Genomic DNA, 18,471 nt, shown 5'->3' with positions numbered 1-18,471 from the left:
CCAATTTAGTGATTTCGTAAATAAAAAAATGAAAGAAATTCAAAACAAAACCCAAAGTTGCATCAATGACTCAGATTCAGGTACTGATAATCAATTAATTACCCACATTGCATATTATATGAGATAAACTAAAACTCCATTTTCCCTCTCATTAAACGAAACTCAGCCATTTTCAAGCTTGAAAGGCTCTCAAGAAGCTTTTGTAACTATAGAATCTCAGCCACCTTCAAGTAATTTTAACCTGAGCATCAACACGATAAGCTACGATGGTGGCACAAGTGTTCCATCAATCGAATTTTGCCGATGGCTAGAGTCTTAAATGACTAGAATTGGAACCCATAAAAGGTTAGTTTGGCAGAAAGCCCTTGGATGTTAAACTCTTTTTCTTTTCTTTTTTTCTTTTTTTAATTTATTGTTGTAATGATTAAAAATGAAAAAATGTGTTGAAGTTGTTGGATAAGTTATCTTGAACGAATTTTTTTTTTGCTATTGTAGTTGATTTCAAATGTAAATGAATTGAAATCTTTGATTTATTTACTTATTATTTTATATTCAAAAGGTAGGTTCGCTGATGTTTTAGTCTGGGGAGGATAATTAATTTTTGCTTGTCATGAAATTGGCATGGCAGCTATTACCCAATTGGTCCAGACTTTTGTTGTGGCAGTAGCATTCGTTCTTCCGTTCTGATCTGGCTTCTTAATATGGCTAGCGGCTTGAAACTTGAAATATCAGAGGAAGACTTTTTCTTTTATTCTTTGGCTTCAATGTAAATGGCTAAAGAATATTATTCTAATTCCAATATCTGGAAATTATAAATTCCTATCTTTACAATTACATTCGTAATGAATGAACCGTTGTTCATTTACTGTTATTGAATTTGGAGCTGCCACTGCCAAAAAGTAAAGCAAAGCATTATGATTCATAAATTACTCGTTATCTTTCTATTTTGAATGCATTGAAGAGTGAATTATGGATTGTTTATCATCTTATTAAAGTAGTTTACTAACTATTAAGCATTTGAGATGTATTAAATGATGAAGGAAAAAATTGTGAGAAGAAAGTCAAAGAAGAATGTGGAGTGGGAGAAACTGATAATGACTGTATTTATAGCCATTGCTAGTATAAATTCTCTTAATTTATATTTTATTTTTTTAATTATTATTATGTATTGTTAATGATTTGCTTTTCACGGTTATTTTAGACTTTTTAGTGCTCTAATGTGATGTTTAATGCTAAATTGTAGCTAATTACATTACACTAGCTGTACCTGTCAGAGCATTTTTGCAGTCGAGGGCATTTTTGATTTTTTGTCATTTCAGTAACAGTCAAGTTAACAGGATACTAACGTCAGGGGATGTCTCTGTAATTACGTGAATACTTTTTATCTAAGTGTTAATACGCCAAACCTCAAGGGAGGTCTCTAAAAATTACCCTTTCCAGCAAATGATACTGTGTGGGTGGAAAGTTAAGTTGCAGTGATCTGGAGGTGGTGTGTTGTAAATGAACTTCACTTATCAGTGTAGCAATTTATTGCAGTGGAATTATAATTTTAAATTGTTTACTCCTAATACAAGATAAAATAAAGACATAAATTAGATTTTAATTCTAATTTTATGCTCTCATTTCAGTGTCTCTCACTCTACATTCTCAATCTCAGGATCTTACTCATCATGATTCTCACTCTAATCTAAAATGTAAACGCTACCACATAATTGACAAGAAATTAAACCGTAGAAGAGACAACATTTTTAACCTTAGAGTAATGAAAAACCTTAAGAATGGTATAAAAGGAAAAATTATAATTTTACTCATGTTCAGGGTCCTAGATGGCGGCATCAACACCATGAACAGGTCCAGAAGCCCTAAAAGCTAAGGAACGACAAAAATCGAGGATAAAAGTGACACCGATTGTATAAAACAAGATTTACAAAGGTTCAAATCTAGTGTGCTAGAATGCATGCCGATTTTGTGGAGCCTAATTGACTTTTCATTAATCAATGATGTGTTGACATCTTATTCGATCGATCTATGAGCTTATTGTAGACCTACACACACTGAAACAAATGTCCACTGACCTCATGTTGATTGGTGACTTGGTGGCAGATTATTGGATTGAAAGCCACACATGCGATATATGCTCATATATGAAATGATAGCCCTGATGTTGTGTTCCATCCAATCAAAGTGTGCCATATAGTGCAATCTTATGCGTTCGAATTGTTTTCATCTAATGATCATGATTTATCTATTGTATTTATAAATAGAGGACTCTCATCTGCCTAATTTGATAGCTCTAAATCCAAAATTTAACTTCATTTTGTATAATTCTTACTTTATCTTGTATTTCTACATATTTTAATATAAAATTATCATTTTACCCCTTTTTCTACTCCTCTCTTTACTTCCTTCTTTCCAAATTCTTCTCCTCATCTCCCCTAAATACTCTTTTAAGATTTTTTTAAATTATTTTCATCAATAAATTTAGTTTTATTTTCAATTTTAGCTATCTTATGTCTAATTATGTGTAATTTGGTTTTAACAATTATCTTTATTTCAATTATGTTTAACTAAATAATAGAGTTAGGGTGAGATAAAACTCTTAGTGAAAAAATATGATTTAATCAAATTTTATTTTAAATTTTATAAATTAAATTATTTTTTATTTAATTTTATCCATATTTATATTTTGAAAATTTGATTTATTGTAGACAAATAAAAGAGTTTGACACAATAAATTCTTAATATCTTAGTATTAGGTATGGTAAAATGGTATTTTAAATTATTATATACAAATTGAATTTTGAGACACTACGCACATAATCCATAATAAGATTGATTGGAAAACAATGATAATTATGTGATTAATCTTTTTGGCCAAAAAATAATAAAAAGATTTTTTTAAATTATGCTCACTACTAAAAGTGGATCCATAATCCTAACTAATTTATTTCTTTATTCTCATTTAAACTAAATAAATTGTATTTAAATTACTTTTAGTTTTAGATAATTTAAGGAAACTAAAAAATTGAATCTTTTTCTCATGTATTGATCTTGAACTCACTGAGTTATATTATGACAAGACACTCTTATATTTAGAAGCTATAAATAACGTTTGAGTCGTGTCAGTAATAATTCCAATAGAATCAATAATTCATGTTATACTAAATGACAGAGATACAAATAGAGTTTGAAAACAATACAAAACTCCATCTTAACCAAGGGGGAAGGGTGTGTGAAAAATATATATAAAAAATGAACTTTTTCTAACATCATTCAAGAACAAAATACTTCAAAAGAAGAAAATATATTAATATGTTCATCAGACAATAAATTTACTCATATTCTATGAAAGCATCTAGTCAAATAAAAATTAGATATAAACTCGAAAAAGTGAAGGAACAAAAAATAAGAACCTCTTAAACTTTGGTCTAATGTCCTTTCAAGGAATAAAAATTAATAATTATTATTGAAAGGATAAAATAGAGTATTACTTGTCCATTGAGTGTAGCTTAGTTAACCGTGAATGCATATTATTAGGGATGTCGAAGACACTTGCTCAGCTAGTATCAGGTCCAGGAATGAGGTCGAATAGATCCCAAATATCACTTGATAAGCACGAAGTTCGGTCCGAGAATTGGATTTTATAAAATATATATTATTTTAAATAATTATATCTATTTGACCCATCTTTTACATATATTTAAAATTTTAAATATATAAAATCCATATTTTTGATGTCAAGTTTCATTAAAATGAATTTAAAATTTTAAAAATTATAAAATAAATTTAAAGTACATATATAGTATTTTAAAATATAAACTCCTAGCTTAAAAATGTGCCTCAAATGTCTAAAAACAAGTCTAAATTAAATACGGACACCACCGTACTTGAGACCAAGGCCGAATTTTGCCATCCCTATTAAGTTCAAATTATAATATTGTGTAAATATTGGTAAGGCAGGTAAAAAACGGATTCTCAGAAGAAATCGGACCAATGATTCGATTTAGTTTCTCGGTTTATAAAATGCAAGAACCCAACCAGTGTAAGCTAGTAAATAAACCGGATTTGCAGTTCGGTTTATTTGCTTAAGAACTTAAAAAAGTTTGCCAAGTGGCTCAATTTGATATGTGGCTTCATGTTATTACCATACACATTCACACGCAATAGTATAACACTAATATTCATCGCTTTCTATCTAAAGCCCAATCCGAAGGCCAGTGCTAAGTTATGTTAGCACACACACAGCAACAGTAGCGGACTCCACCAATGGGTATTGTTATTGTGTGTGGGTGTATGTTATATTAGCCATAACATAGGGGGATCCCAATCCAAAAATCAAAATCAAACCTTCCTCATTCCGTTTTCGGTTAAAAATTCAGAATCGGAATGAACCAAAATCTGAATGGTATTTTTTAATTTCGAAAATAGTCTGCCTATGTTACCACAGTAATACCACATTTTTTGTCTTTTTTGACCTAACCATTAGATTAGATCCAAGGAAGAATGACAAAAGTAAATGCAACGGCGGGATAGACTTACTTTGGCTATTGTCATTCAATCCTCGTGTTTCTTGAAATGTCAAGAAAAAATATTATTATTATTATTTTATTCATTGACTAAGTTGTTAAATGACATGAATAAAAATGAAGTAGGAAATTTTGAGAGGACTTTTATTATTGATATTAGGTAATTACAATGCATGTTTCAATATTTGTTTATGAGAGCTACAATCCCTTAAATATAAAATAAAGCTTATGTTTGCTCTCTAAATTTAGAAAGATAAATCCTTTGATTTATTCCATAAATTCTTAAATATTTCATAATTCTTCAATTATTGCTATCATTTTCAGATCTACTCTTGTTATTTAAATTTATTATTAATTATTATTTTTATATTAATTATTAATATATAAATGTAATATGATGTAATAAGATAATACTATAATATAATGTATTTTTTTATTATAATTATTATAATAAAAATTTAAATTTAAATATATTTAGTGTTTCAATTAAGGAAAAAGTTGGCGCATTGTAGTGAATTATATGATGGACCACAATCTATCTTTCAAAACGTCCAAACATAGGTAAGCAATAAATTAATACGAACAATATTATAATACTAGACAATAATATGTTCCAAACACACTCTAATGGTGCGTTTACTAAACATAAATAGAAATGAATTTGAATCGTAATAAAAAATTTGAATCAGAATAAATTATTTTATTTGAACTGTAAGATTTGTAATCGCAATGAATAAAATTCCCTATTTTAGATTAGAATAGGCTAAAATGGTCTTTGTCAATTATGTTAGAATCCTAATCTTAGATCTGCATTATTTCCTTTTCCGTTAAGGATTAGTTATTAAGTTATTATTTTATTAGGAATTATTATTTTCATAGGATCTCTTCAGCTTATATAAGGAACCGTTGCTACTCTAATAAATAATAAAAATTGCTTCTGAAACTCTCGTTTCCCCTCTGGCCACTCCCTTCTCATTATTCTTCTCATCAATTCGTCGCTTCTAAACTGCTATCTCAAAGCAGTAGCCTAACATCCTTCAAATCCACTGCTGCTGCCGCTTCCTTGACTGAAAATTTTGGTTTTCTCCGATACCGAACGGAACTGACACCTACCCTAGAAGGAACTCTCTAAAACCCTAAACTCTCAATTTAGGCATTATAATATATATCAGACTTTCTTAAGATATCTCCAAATCAATTTAAGGATTCATTCTCGATGGCTGCCATGAGGATTAGTATCGCAACAAACACTGAACTAACATCACGTTTTTTTGCGAGCAAGCTAAATCCAACCAACAATGTCTTACTCAATTGTAAACTTCCTTTTCTTTCGATGGCCTCCAGAAGAGTTAGTGTCAATAGCTGTGTTCTTTCGATGTCCGGAAGTGGCAGTAGTACTAGTGAGGGGCTAACATATAAGGATGCTGGAGTAGATATAGATGCTGGGTCTGAGCTTGTTCGAAGAATTGCTAAGATGGCTCCTGGGATTGGAGGCTTTGGCGGTCTTTTCCCTCTGGGTAATAATATAATTCTTTTTATTTATCTGATTATCTAGGATTTTTCTTAAAATGGGTTACTTGTCTTGTGATTGAAAAATTAATATTTAGTAATTTCTTGTGACTTAATAAGCTGTTGAAATCCTTTTTTTGGGTTATTGTGTTAATTTGCTAATGAATTTCTTTTGTGCAGGTGATTCTTATCTTGTTGCTGGCACTGATGGCGTGGGAACTAAACTTAAGCTGGCATTTGAAACTGGAATCCATGATACCATTGGGATTGATTTGGTGAATTTTTTTTTTGGAAAAAAAAAAAAGTCTTGTTACTGTTAGTAGTAGTTTCTAATGTAATTAGTTTCTAATGTAACTCTCTTTTAGGTTGCAATGAGCGTCAATGATATTGTTACTTCCGGGGCTAAGCCATTGTTTTTCCTAGATTACTTTGCGACAAGCCACCTAGAAGTTGATCTTGCTGAAAAGGTATATGTGTCAGTCATAATTGTTGGGATGTATGAACCATGTCAATTATTTTGCTGCAGCAAACTTGTGTTGATCCTCTTTATTTGTTCTTCAGGTCATAAAAGGTATTGTTGATGGTTGCCAACAATCTGATTGTGTTCTTCTAGGAGGGGAGGTGTGTATTTTTTTTGCATCCATTCTATTAGTTATATTTGTTATTAAGTGTTTAGTTCTTATTTTTCCATGCAAATGTCATTTTAGTACTGCATTTGAAGATAAAGAAAATCTAAATTAGAATATACTTATTTAGTAATGACAAGTTCATCCTGTCTTGAAATGCTCAGGGAGCTACCACAAATGTTGGCTCCCACCTAAAAGGCCTGTTTTTAGTATTAGGAAAGAAGAGATCATAAGAGTCCAACAGAATCACATCTTATCAATTGTCCTTGCTGTTGTCTGGTAGCCAAATAACATATCCGTTCAATATGTAATTTTTTATTAATTTTAACTGTTACAATCATTCTGAAATATTAGCATTGTGGGATATGGATATTTGTTTATTTGTTGCTCTCAAAATTAGATTGACTATTGTTTATTCAACTTGTTTAGTTAAGCTTGCTGAATCTGCTGTGCCTTTCAGACTGCAGAGATGCCTGATTTTTATGCGGCGGGCGAGTATGATCTCAGTGGTTTTGCAGTTGGCATTGTTAAAAAGGATTCAGTTGTTGACGGGAAAAACATTGTGCCTGGAGATGTACTCATTGGCCTACCATCCAGTGGAGTCCATTCGAACGGTTTCTCTCTTGTAAGAAGGTCATAATTGCTATCTCATGTTGAAATTTGCCTAAAGGCTTGATTGACCACATAAAGTATATTTGTTGCAGTAGCTTTCTTCCAAATGAAGATTGATGAATACCAAAATCAAATACTGAGGTTTGAACTTGTGCCTCTTAACAGGGTTTTGGCCCAAAGTGGCCTTTCTCTGAAGGACCAACTTCCTAGTGAAAATACTACATTGGGTGAAGCTTTGATGGCTCCAACCGTTATCTATGTCAAGCAGGTTTTTTCATTAACCTCTATTTAACCTAGGTGGCTGCCCATTGCCATGCTAACTAATGCTAAAACATAAATCTTTTGGTTAATAGGTGCTGGACATAATTAGTACGGGAGGAGTAAAAGGGATAGCACACATCACTGGTGGTGGTTTTACAGACAATATACCACGAGTGTTCCCGAAAGGCCTGGGTGCCGTCATCTATGAGGACTCTTGGAAAGTTCCAGCTGTATTCAAATGGATCCAACAGGTGAAAAGCAATTTTCTGTTATGTGCTACTGGATTCTATATCTGTGTTTAATGATTTTTCCGAGATTGATCATCATGTTCAAGTTTTGAGAGTTATGAAGTGTGTTTTTATAGGCTTGATTTTTATAAATGCATTATTTGATTATGTTGCATCTCTGTTGTTCAGTAGTTACACGCGTCTTTCACTTAATTTTGGCTATTGACTGTCTGTTTTAGGCTGGAAGAATAGAAGATAGTGAGATGAGGCGAACTTTTAACATGGGCATTGGGATGGTTCTTGTTGTTAGCAAAGAGACCTCCCACACAATACTTGAGGGAGGACGTGGAGGATACGAAGCCTATCACATTGGTGAGGTTGTGAATGGTGAAGGAGTGAGCTATAGCTAAATTGTATATTGCTTTTAAATTATTTCATTGATGAGGTAAAAAAAAACGTGGCCAGATTATTGTTTTCGTACTCTCAACCTTCACAGCTGCAATAGATTTTGTCAGTATATTATAATCTTCTTAGTGTTTGGCTGCTTAAGTGTCAATGGATTTTTGAATTGCGTGTATATTTATATGTTTATACATATATATATATATCTAAAATGTCATAGCATTGTAAATTATTAAATTTTATTGTCCTCCAGCTTCCAGTTATATAATTGTATTCGTTCAGTTAAAAGATCATATGAGGAACGAATTTTTGTATATCATGTAGAATAATAAGAATTTGTTGACGAAGGGATCTTTGAAATGAAGTTCTAAGCATCTGTTTCTCATACTCTGGTTAAAATCAGAGCTGGATACCTAAACTCAGATGTGGAGTTCAATTGTGAATTAGAAAAATTGTTGGTGACGTGTTATTTGTCAAGGGAGTTATTAACCTAATAACAGTATTAGTTGAAATGTTCAATATCAGGCTTCTGATTGTTATGCCAAGTGCCTGCGGTAAATTTTTCATGTTATAAATTTTATATGGATGACATGGTCTTTGAATTTGCTGAACAGCTTTGATGCATTTTGATCTCACATCCGTGTGTTGGCATGCCGAATGAAACTGACATTTGTGCACAGTTGGCAATAATAATGTGTGGATGCTATCTGAGCCCATAATCTGGTTTATGTGAATGTTTGGGAAGCATCATGCTAATAGATTATGTGAATGTTTGGGAATGTTTGGGAAGCTGTGGCTTGTTTCAACGCACAGCTGTTATGGGATGTAATCCCAATGTTAGAAACAAATGTTTGATTGACAATAAACATTGCCTCAAAACCAATGTTTATGACAATAAACGTGCGCAAAAATCCTCTCTTCCTCGCGTGCATGGCTTCCTAGCACAGCCCCTCCCCTCAAGCACGGTGACGCCGTCGTTTAGTTCCTAGATTTGATGCATGTTTTTTATGACTTTGGTTTTGGCCTTATTGTTATAACGGGTATTATTTTTGGGTGTAAATTATATAATTAGTTGAATATGGGCTGACTTAGGCTGTGTAAATAGAATTATGAGCAACTTTGTTGCCAATATTTTGATAAAGAAACTAAGCGTTGTAAATGGTAGAAAAAAGTTGCTTTCTTTTGTAGGGGCCGTGTCTGTTTATTAAGTTATTCGATTGTTTGAATAATAGAAAGTATTCTAAATGTCATAAGTTTTCCATGTTGGACAAGTGGAACATCAAGTCTCCTTAATTCTGATTGTAATTAAGTGTTCAAAGTTGATAATTAATGTGGAATATTCCGAAAAGACACTGATTGAAGCATATTTGTTAACATATGACATTATTTGAAGTTAGTTTGGAAGGGAGTTTGGTGCGTTGTGGAGAAGAAACATCAGTTGAAGCATATAAAGAGACACTGGGAAGTTGATATAATTAGGAACCTAATTTTTTTAAGTTGATAAAATTAGGAACCTAATTTTTTTCCACGCCCCCTCCGCCCCTTTCGTGACTAGTTGAAAAATCTAAACCGAATCGAACTGAATTTAAGAACCGAATCGAACCAAATATAAGAACCGAATTGGTTCGTTTCGATTTTGGTTCCCACTCTTAAGACCCGATCGGTTTTGGTTCGGTTCGGAGCCCGAACCAAACCGGATATGCCCACCCGTAATAAGTTCAACCAAGTTTTGCCTTTGGAAATGGCCTTAACTACCCTCGGAAACATTACTATTCCAACCATAATTTAACCTAAAGAATTACAAGATACTTCTTTTTTTCTTCAATGGCCCACATAATTTATTTATTTAATATTATTATTCCAAAACTTTTTTTTTTGGAATAATTGTATTACCAATGCAACATAATCAACAAAATAGTGATAGTGACACACAAAATACATTAAATGTACCTTCTTTAATTTCAAAGATTGATAGAAATCACATCCACCAATAAGAAGTACGACAACAGATCAATTTTAATAGTATATATATTTTTTGGTTTTTTTTTTTTGTTTGGGGGGGGGGGGGGGCGGCCAAGAATCCCATATGTGTACACAAAATGATCTCGTGTCTTGAATTTCACAAGCATCTTCCACTTAATCACAAGTGCAATACTCTATAAAACTAAAATCATCCCATATGTGTACACAAAATCATCTTCTCCACCCCCATCATCATTTTCGTCCTACAAAGCAGTATCCTACATGAACGAAAAACTTTTTAACCATTAAATTATCAAATGAGTAACAGGTATAACAAAAAATTCTATATTATATTTGAACAATCACTTTGTATAAAACTAAGCATAAGTACTATAACCAATATCTGCTTAAGAAGCCTAACAAAATATGAGACTTCAGCAAAGGATAATAATCATAAGTGCAATACTCTGTGTACATAAGCAAATATGCTATATTTGGAGTCACCAGCAAGACTAAGGCCCTAAATTAGCAAATATTTACTAACCTATAAATTTGGACATAAGTCCCCCATACAAGTTGTAAAAAAATGCAACAGCACCATCAGAAGATTTACGCTCTTGCAATAAATCTGATCTATCAGTAACAAAACCCTATTATGGTCAGTTTCTATAGATTTTGAAAGTGGAAAAAAAAATTATCAAAAAAGGTGAAAAAATTATTTTAAAAAAAGCTTCAATGTAGAATGAAAATTAATAATTTGTCTCATGCACTTGACTTTCCAAGCTCAAGGTTCATTATTCTTTTCAACTTCTTCACTTCCTTCTTCAAAAACTATTACACAATCATGAATATAAACAATCAGTATGCAACAATTGCATCTAAATGACCCATCTTTTTCTCAAAGTTATTACCTGAATTGCATACTCTTTAGATTCAAGGGACTGACATGTACACTTAGAGGAGGCAGCAAACAATTTTCAAGCAGATGTATATTGCTATACGAACCACTTCACATCCCAAATAGAAGCAATTTGAAAAGCAAAAAAGAAATAGAGCACTGTCTTCCACCACCATCGGCTGCCTAAATGGGTTTCATTGAATCTACAAGTCATAGGCTTTCAATTAAGATATGATCAATGAATAAATGAGAAAATGAATCCTATCAATAGAAAATAAGTCACGAAAAATTCAAGTTGTAAAATTATGCAGATATTAGATTTCCAAGATGATATAATAATTCAAGAATATATGCAAAGAATTAGGAATGCCAATGTCAATGGTCTCAATATAAAATACAAACTAAGCTGCCCAAAAACGAGAGAGAGGATGAAGAAGTGAATGAATACTAATGTTTCATTTCTCCTTCTACAAACAAAGTTTTGCTTTGTCAGAAGGTATAAGTATTTTTGAATCTTTGAAACTTTAAAAATAATTTTTCTTATGCAAACTCGCTGCCAGCTGAAGAGCAAATGATATAATAATTCAATAATATATGCAAAGCATAAATATCAACAGCGTCAATTATCATAACTAACAAATTTGTTTTGACGAATACCACTTGATATTCAAGAGTAATATGCATAAGAAACCCCTAGACTCAAATCAAATAATGCCACTTGATATTCAAATGTGGAGCAGCATATATATATATATATATTAGAACTTTGCAAAGCAAGTAGACACCATAGTTACGTATATGACTACAACTTTATTAGAAGGTGACACCTGCAAAGCTTGTATTGAGAAAGCTTGGAAGCATCAGCCCCCAGCTCCAGAGATCCTACAACCTGATTCGAATATACTGTCAAATACCTGCAACTCTATTCGGAGGTGCTCTCACAATATTCCCATTTTATAAAACTTTGGCATCCTAAACACAATTACACAACCAAGAAACACAGATGACAAAATGAGAATAACTGAAGATAAGATATGGTAAAAGAAACTCAGATAGATAAAAAATCCAATTGCAAGATGCAAGTACAGTAGTTCAATTACATCTTGCTGTACTCTTTTCCCCACTTTTGAAATATCTAATCAAGCCACGATATAATACCCCTGGATTTCCTTTGAATGTTCCTAAACATTATCTTCAATACCTAAAGAAAATTGACTTTCTACAATAGTATTTTCCAATCATATTAAGATGTTTTAATCAAATAAAGCAAATAGGTGAAAACTCGATTAACCAAACAAGCATGGTTGTGCACTCTATGCTCCTAAATCAAGAAAAATACTGATACTATTATATTAGGCTAATTGAAGGGGGGGAAAAAAAACCCTTTGAAAAGCTTAAAGACTTTAGTCTGAATGCTAAATCCTTGCTTAATACACTCATTAATCCTAAATTAATTACACATTAACTGCACCAGAGTTATCACAAAGACAACTTAATTACAGAATCATGTTAACGAATCAAGTAATTACCTATTAAATTTTAAGGGACTTGGTGAAATTCAAGTCATTAAAGCCTAGAAAGTAAGACTTTAATAAAATTGAAATGCATGAAACGAAAGCAAAACAATCGAAAGATGAACGAAAATTACAGGTATCGAATCTAGATCAAGAGATGCCTACAAAGAATTGATGATTTGACTCGGAAAGACACGGAAGATGCATAAAATTGTGAATCTACAACTCTAAAACCCTAGAAAATTTATGAAGTTAAAGCAAAATCATGAAGAGGGAGATGGATTGGAGAAAGTATAGGAAAAGCTAAAAGGAATTAAAAATTTTCCAGCTAAGAATTCTGAGAAGTAAGTTTACCTTGAGGTGCTTCTACGCGAACGAGATACTGAAAGTGAGAGAGCGGCAGACGCCGGGATGAAGAGTAGCGTCTCCCCTTTGTTCTTTTGAATTTTCTTTTAATTAATTTGTATAAATTAAAATGTCTTATTGAATTTATGGGCTTTATTTACAACGAAAGGGTTGGGCTTAATTTTAACTGGCTTTGGTACTTTTGTATGAACAAATAATATTTTATTTATAATTTTTTTATATTTATAGGATTTATTTTAAAAACAAAAGGACTTAGTAAATACAACAACCAAGGCTGTAACTCAGAATTTAAAGATGATTTTTTTTGGGGAGTTTAAAAATTTTACTTTAATTTAGTATTATATTTCCTACCACAAATTCAATGTTATCAAAGGTAAATTACCCAAAACTTTATTATTTTTTTAATAATTTTCTGACAACTCCTTTATGCTCTTGAACAAAGTGCTTATTATCAAGGCAAACAATGCCCTCCAAATATTTTGGTCGGAAATACAGCTTTTTGTCTGTAGAGATAATTGACATTTTTCATCGAAAGACCAATATATTATATATTAGGAGAGGGCTACCAACCCTCACATGAATAGTATTTGGCTGTTCACATGAATAGTGTTTGGTTGTGGGTCTCTGTGGGATCTACAACTAAATTTGTGAGTGAGCTGTAACTTACAGTATGTTAGCAAGCTCCATTAATGTAATAGGCACATTCGTAAATCTAAAGACGAAATTTCATGCATCATCTTTAACTTCAATTGCCACATCCTGCTGGGGAGATTTATGGATAAAATTATGTTACAACTTGTGCACCATTTCTCTCTTTTGTCTTTTAATTTACAGTTTATTTGTAAGTATCATGATAATTTCATTTTCTCATTCTCTCCTTCTCGTCCATATTCTAGTCTATATTCTCCATTTAATCATTAATCAACTAGTCATGAACCCCTTTTGGAAAAAAACAACCATTAATCAACTAACGGTAAATCATTTGCTCTGTCGCATAAGAGCCTAATTACTAAAGTTTATATAATTTGAAAGGACAATGCCTTTCTCACTAAGAATAGAAAAATGCATCAATGCCTTATTTTAATCAATTTAATGGAAAATAACTCCCTAATTATTTATTGAAAAAACTCAATCAAAATATTCAATTTCTTATATTCTGATTTCAATCTATTTAAATAGAAAAAATGCTTCCTAATTGATTGTCTCAACTTTCCCTGATTTTTGAAATACAGATAAGCATATAGCTACTTTCATTATTATTTGAGTAGAATTATTTGTACTCTAAATATTGCTTTGAACACTTTATCCCAACAAAAACTATCTAGGTTACTTGACTTTGCACTTGTTTGTTAAATGTCTAAAGTTTGAAATTTTATTAATTTCAAATCTTTTTTAAAATTTACTTGTTTATTTTTTTGTAACTTATACTTGATTTTTTGACATTTACATTTGAATACAAAAAGTAAATTTTTGTGACTTTTATTTAAATATATATTCTAAAATATCTCTATAAAATATACTTATTTCCAAAATTATAAAACTAATCCCTTTTTTATTTTAATTTACAAGGACATAAATATCATTATAAATGTTTTAGATGATTTTTATTTATAAAAACAAATAAGATGCCACTTATACTCAGATATTTTTTTAAAAAAAATATGTCATTCAAATATTCGTATTAGACCTATTCAGAATTCAAAAAAATACAGACCCATTCAAACTTCAGATAAAAAAACAAAGATTACATTTTCTTTACTTAAAACACTAATAAAACTATTTACCACACTACTTTTATGAGATTTAACACATACTAACAACAATATAATTAGTCAAGTTGTAAACAAAGTATTTAACATAGTTTTAGTTATTAAATTTTTCTTTATTTTTGTTAAATATTGAATTTTACACCCAAGATAATTTGCAATAAGAATATAATAAAAAAATTATTCCATAGATAATACTCTAAAGAAAAAAAAGAAGAAGAAAAAAGAGACAAAGAGATGAAGAAAATTAAGGAGAAGGGCCTCTAAAAAGAAAAAGGTTCTTTTACAGTGTTTTTGTTTTATTTTATTTTTTTAAAAATAAAAAGTATCACATACTTTGTAGTAAAATTTTTTTCTCAAAATTGATTTATTCATTATTCATTTAAATATTAATTAAGATGTCAGAAATAAGGTGTGAGAAATTGAGAATTATAAATTAAATAATGAGTGTACTATACGGGTGTTCGAAGCAATTATATAATATTGATTTATAATAAATTTTTTTTAATAGTAAGTTATATGATGAGTGTTTTTATAATACATATTTTTATTAAAATTATAGTATTTAAAATATTTTTATTAAAATTATAGTATTTAAAATATTTTTTGAAGTGTTAATAGTCCCACTCTTATCATTTATATATAACGAAACTTTGACAGCTAATTTCAATGTCTTTTATATGTGAAACTTTGTAATTTTTTCTTTCTCTATTTTGTTAAGCAGAAGCAGGTTTGCTATGAAGGTAAAGGATTGGCATTGAACAAATTTGCGAGAAATCAAACCTTCCAATGACTGATAACTGATGCTAAAGATCCAGATGGAAGTTGCTTGAGAAAAAAAGGCAATAAAAGTTTCAGGACTTCAAAATTTTAAAGTAGCTTAATTATATACATGCTGTAACTAATTGATCAAACTCACCCTATAAACAAGTTAGCTTAACATTAAAATATTATTTAGTGACTCATGCCTTCATAATTGCCATCGCGACTGTTGCAGACATTCAATTTTATTATGGCAGCAACATGTCTTTAACAGGTAAGTGTCGGAGAAAAAGACAAAGGAAGAAAATAAAATGATTTAAAAATATTAAATATATCCTACCAAAAACTTTTATTAAAATATCGGTGTAAATAATATTTTATAGGTGCAAATAATCCTCTCCTATTTTTAATTATCTAGCTAATTATTTACAGATTTGATACAATTTGGATGTATGTGTTAAAAATTTGAAACCTTCGATATTTTAGAATTTCAGTATACAATTGGAATTGTAGTGCCATCATCAAAGTTTACATATCCTACTGTTGAAACCAGTCTTTCATTAGATTCACATCACAACAAGACTAAAAATGGAGTAACATGCAACAGTTGCAAGATATGTAGACCTGAGATTTATTTGTGTTATTGGGGATCTTGTTGATGTTGAATTTTGTTGGCCCCCATTCAACTCATCATGTGACATGAACATAAACGATTCTCATTTTTTTAGTATGAAATATACACTATTCAATAATAAATTCATTACTTATGATTTTCACTCGTCAAACTTGTGTTTATTAGACATATGTACGATTATGCAATAAAATTATGACATGCATATGTGAAAGATTTTTTTTTTTAAAACCCATCTTAATCTTAATAGAAAGCACTAGTAATGTCACTCTCTAAACCCAAAAAGTTTTAAAGGTGATTTTTCTATTAATCAACATCTTAAGGGTGTGAAAACATATTGATAATAAGACAATTTAAACATTTGTGAAGTTATTAAAATTTGAGTTCAGTAAAATAACTCCACACTTATCAAGTCACAGAAACTCTCATAATTTAATTACCCATGTCAAAAAGTCTTCTAAGACTGAGGGAACCAAGAAATGTGAGCAACTTTCTAAATTCATCACACGTTAGATCCGTTAGTCATTTGAGTATTATAGTAAATTATAGTGAGTATAAAAAACTAAGTAAGCAAATTAATTTTTCATAACGTGCATGAAATAGCATGTGTAAAAACTTACTTTCATTCATAGGTTTTACATTTCACAAATCACTAGCAAAAACTCACTCTTATTTTAGGAATACCCACACCTTGTTACCACTTAGTAGGACTTTACATTTCGCCTATTATATAATGAGTTTGAGTCATCCATTGGTGACTTACCATACATATCACACATAACAATGCCAAAAGAAAAGCCACACATATGGAAAGGCTTCATATAAGCATGTAAGTGCCTACGAAGCAAATAAAAACTCATCACAACTTCACTTGTCATTTTAAAAAATATGGATCTGCATATGGCACTTAGCATTATGAGTGGCACTTAATGCACATTCACCCTCGAGATGTGGCTCCTATATAGTCTCAAAATTCAAAAGGTTGCCTCCAATACTAACTCTTATAAAACTTAGTATAATAATAAATTTCATTAATAAAATCGTAAACTTGCAAATACATTAATAAACGTAATTCCTTTTATATAAAGACTTGTAAGAACATCACATGTTCATGCTTAACCTAATGCATGTACTTGTCAAATGTATTTGCCAAAAACATCCATAATTCACATATCAAAGTAATGTTTCTAAAATTCATACAAATGTATATGTTCATTATGATCTGAGTTTAAAGTCTAGTTTAATTATCTCTCAATAATCGCAGCGATAAGCTTAACCTTATAATGTACCCACCGAAACCTTAAGCACCCCTACAATTATCCAAAATTTTTACTCTCCAATAATATAAGCCACCAAATATCTTTATCCACCTCTCAAACTTCTTTGATGGCCAACCAAGAAGGAAGAGAAGCTTAAGTCATTTATTTATAGGTAGAGTACAAGGGCTATTAAGGATGAGAAAAAGACTAAAATACCCTTACCTAATGAAATGACGAATATGGCCTTGGCTAAAATTAGGCCTAATAACAAATAATCCAAGCACCAACATCAAGTTAATACTAATATTAATATTAATTGTAGTAACAAATACAATGACAATAATATTGATATAATAAAAAAGATTAACAATCAAATACAAAAATAAATCAATAATCACAACAATGAAGTCAAAATAATACTAATAATTACTTATTTAATTTTCGGGTAAAAACAACCCTCTCCCACTTAAACGAATTTAGCTCTCGAAATTCGATAGTTCATTACTTGAACAATTTTTGGGTTATTTCATAGGCATTTCCTCTTCTTTTTCCCACATTGTGTCTTCCTTTGAGTGATTTCACCATAAAATTTTCACCAAGGCTAATTTTCTGGCATTTTTCGATCTAAGATTTTAATATGGATCTTCTTATAAGTGAGACCATCGCTAAATTAATGTGGCTCCAAACTTAACGCATGAGAAGAGTTAGCAATATACTTGCGTAGTATGGATACATGAAATACTCCATGAACTTCAGATAATAATAGATGAAAAGCAAGTCCAAAAGCTGCATCTCCTACCCTTTCAAAAATCTCAAAAGGGCTAATACACTTAGGGCTTAACCTTCCTTTCTTAGCAAATCTCATAACTCCCTTCACGGTGGTTATATTACCGAACATATTATTGCCCACTCCAAACTCCGATTTTGTTCTTTGGTTGTCTGCTTGGCTCTTTTGTCTGGCTTGAGCCACTTTCATTCTTTTACTTATTTCTCAATAGCTTCATAAAGTGTCATCCTAATAAATGATTGATAACTGTTAGTGTCCAAAAACTCTACCAATAACAAGTGCTTGTCCCAACTACCTTTGGAATCCAACACACAAGCCCTCAATATATCCTCGAGAATTTGAATGTTCCTTTTAGATTGTCCG

The 18,471-nt window shown here is 30.9% G+C and overlaps 1 protein-coding gene and 1 long non-coding RNA gene across 4 annotated transcripts; one reads left to right on the top strand and one right to left on the bottom strand.

Moving 5' to 3' along the window:
- Positions 1 to 5,469: 5,469 nt before the first annotated feature.
- Positions 5,470 to 8,304, top strand: LOC112096249 (phosphoribosylformylglycinamidine cyclo-ligase, chloroplastic/mitochondrial-like). The gene is made up of 8 exons (XM_024179617.1): positions 5,470 to 6,043; positions 6,216 to 6,310; positions 6,401 to 6,502; positions 6,597 to 6,656; positions 7,122 to 7,294; positions 7,439 to 7,541; positions 7,627 to 7,785; positions 8,001 to 8,304. Exons 1-8 carry the CDS (start codon positions 5,743 to 5,745, stop codon positions 8,169 to 8,171), a joined length of 1,164 nt encoding a protein of 387 aa, XP_024035385.1. The 5' UTR covers positions 5,470 to 5,742; the 3' UTR covers positions 8,172 to 8,304.
- Positions 8,305 to 10,108: 1,804 nt separating this feature from the next.
- On the bottom strand, positions 10,109 to 12,985 carry LOC112096251. 3 transcript variants are annotated; one of them, XR_002904359.1, is made up of 3 exons: positions 12,892 to 12,985; positions 11,037 to 11,995; positions 10,109 to 10,403 (listed from the first exon to the last, which is right to left on the bottom strand). It is a non-coding gene; the product is annotated as an uncharacterized LOC112096251 (long non-coding RNA). The 3 variants fall into 3 exon arrangements; XR_002904361.1 differs by lacking the exon at positions 10,109 to 10,403 and adding an exon at positions 10,410 to 10,956; XR_002904358.1 differs by lacking the exon at positions 10,109 to 10,403 and having other exon boundaries at positions 10,410 to 11,226; positions 11,851 to 11,995.
- Positions 12,986 to 18,471: the final 5,486 nt, after the last annotated feature.

This window comes from Citrus clementina, unplaced genomic scaffold, assembly GCF_000493195.1.
Source record: "Citrus clementina cultivar Clemenules unplaced genomic scaffold, Citrus_clementina_v1.0 scaffold_9, whole genome shotgun sequence".
NCBI lineage: Eukaryota > Viridiplantae > Streptophyta > Magnoliopsida > Sapindales > Rutaceae > Citrus > Citrus x clementina.
Note: the sequence above shows the minus strand (reverse complement) of the source record. Positions and strands in the feature narration are given on the sequence as shown.

Coding starts and splice junctions, on each gene's coding strand:
- LOC112096249 (XM_024179617.1), top strand. CDS start 5,743: ATGGCTGCCATGAGGATTAGTATCGCAACAAACACTGAACTAACATCA. Junction 7,295..7,438: donor GGTTTCTCTCTTGTAAGAAG/GTCATAATTGCT, acceptor GCCTCTTAACAG/GGTTTTGGCCCAAAGTGGCC. Junction 7,786..8,000: donor TATTCAAATGGATCCAACAG/GTGAAAAGCAAT, acceptor TGTCTGTTTTAG/GCTGGAAGAATAGAAGATAG.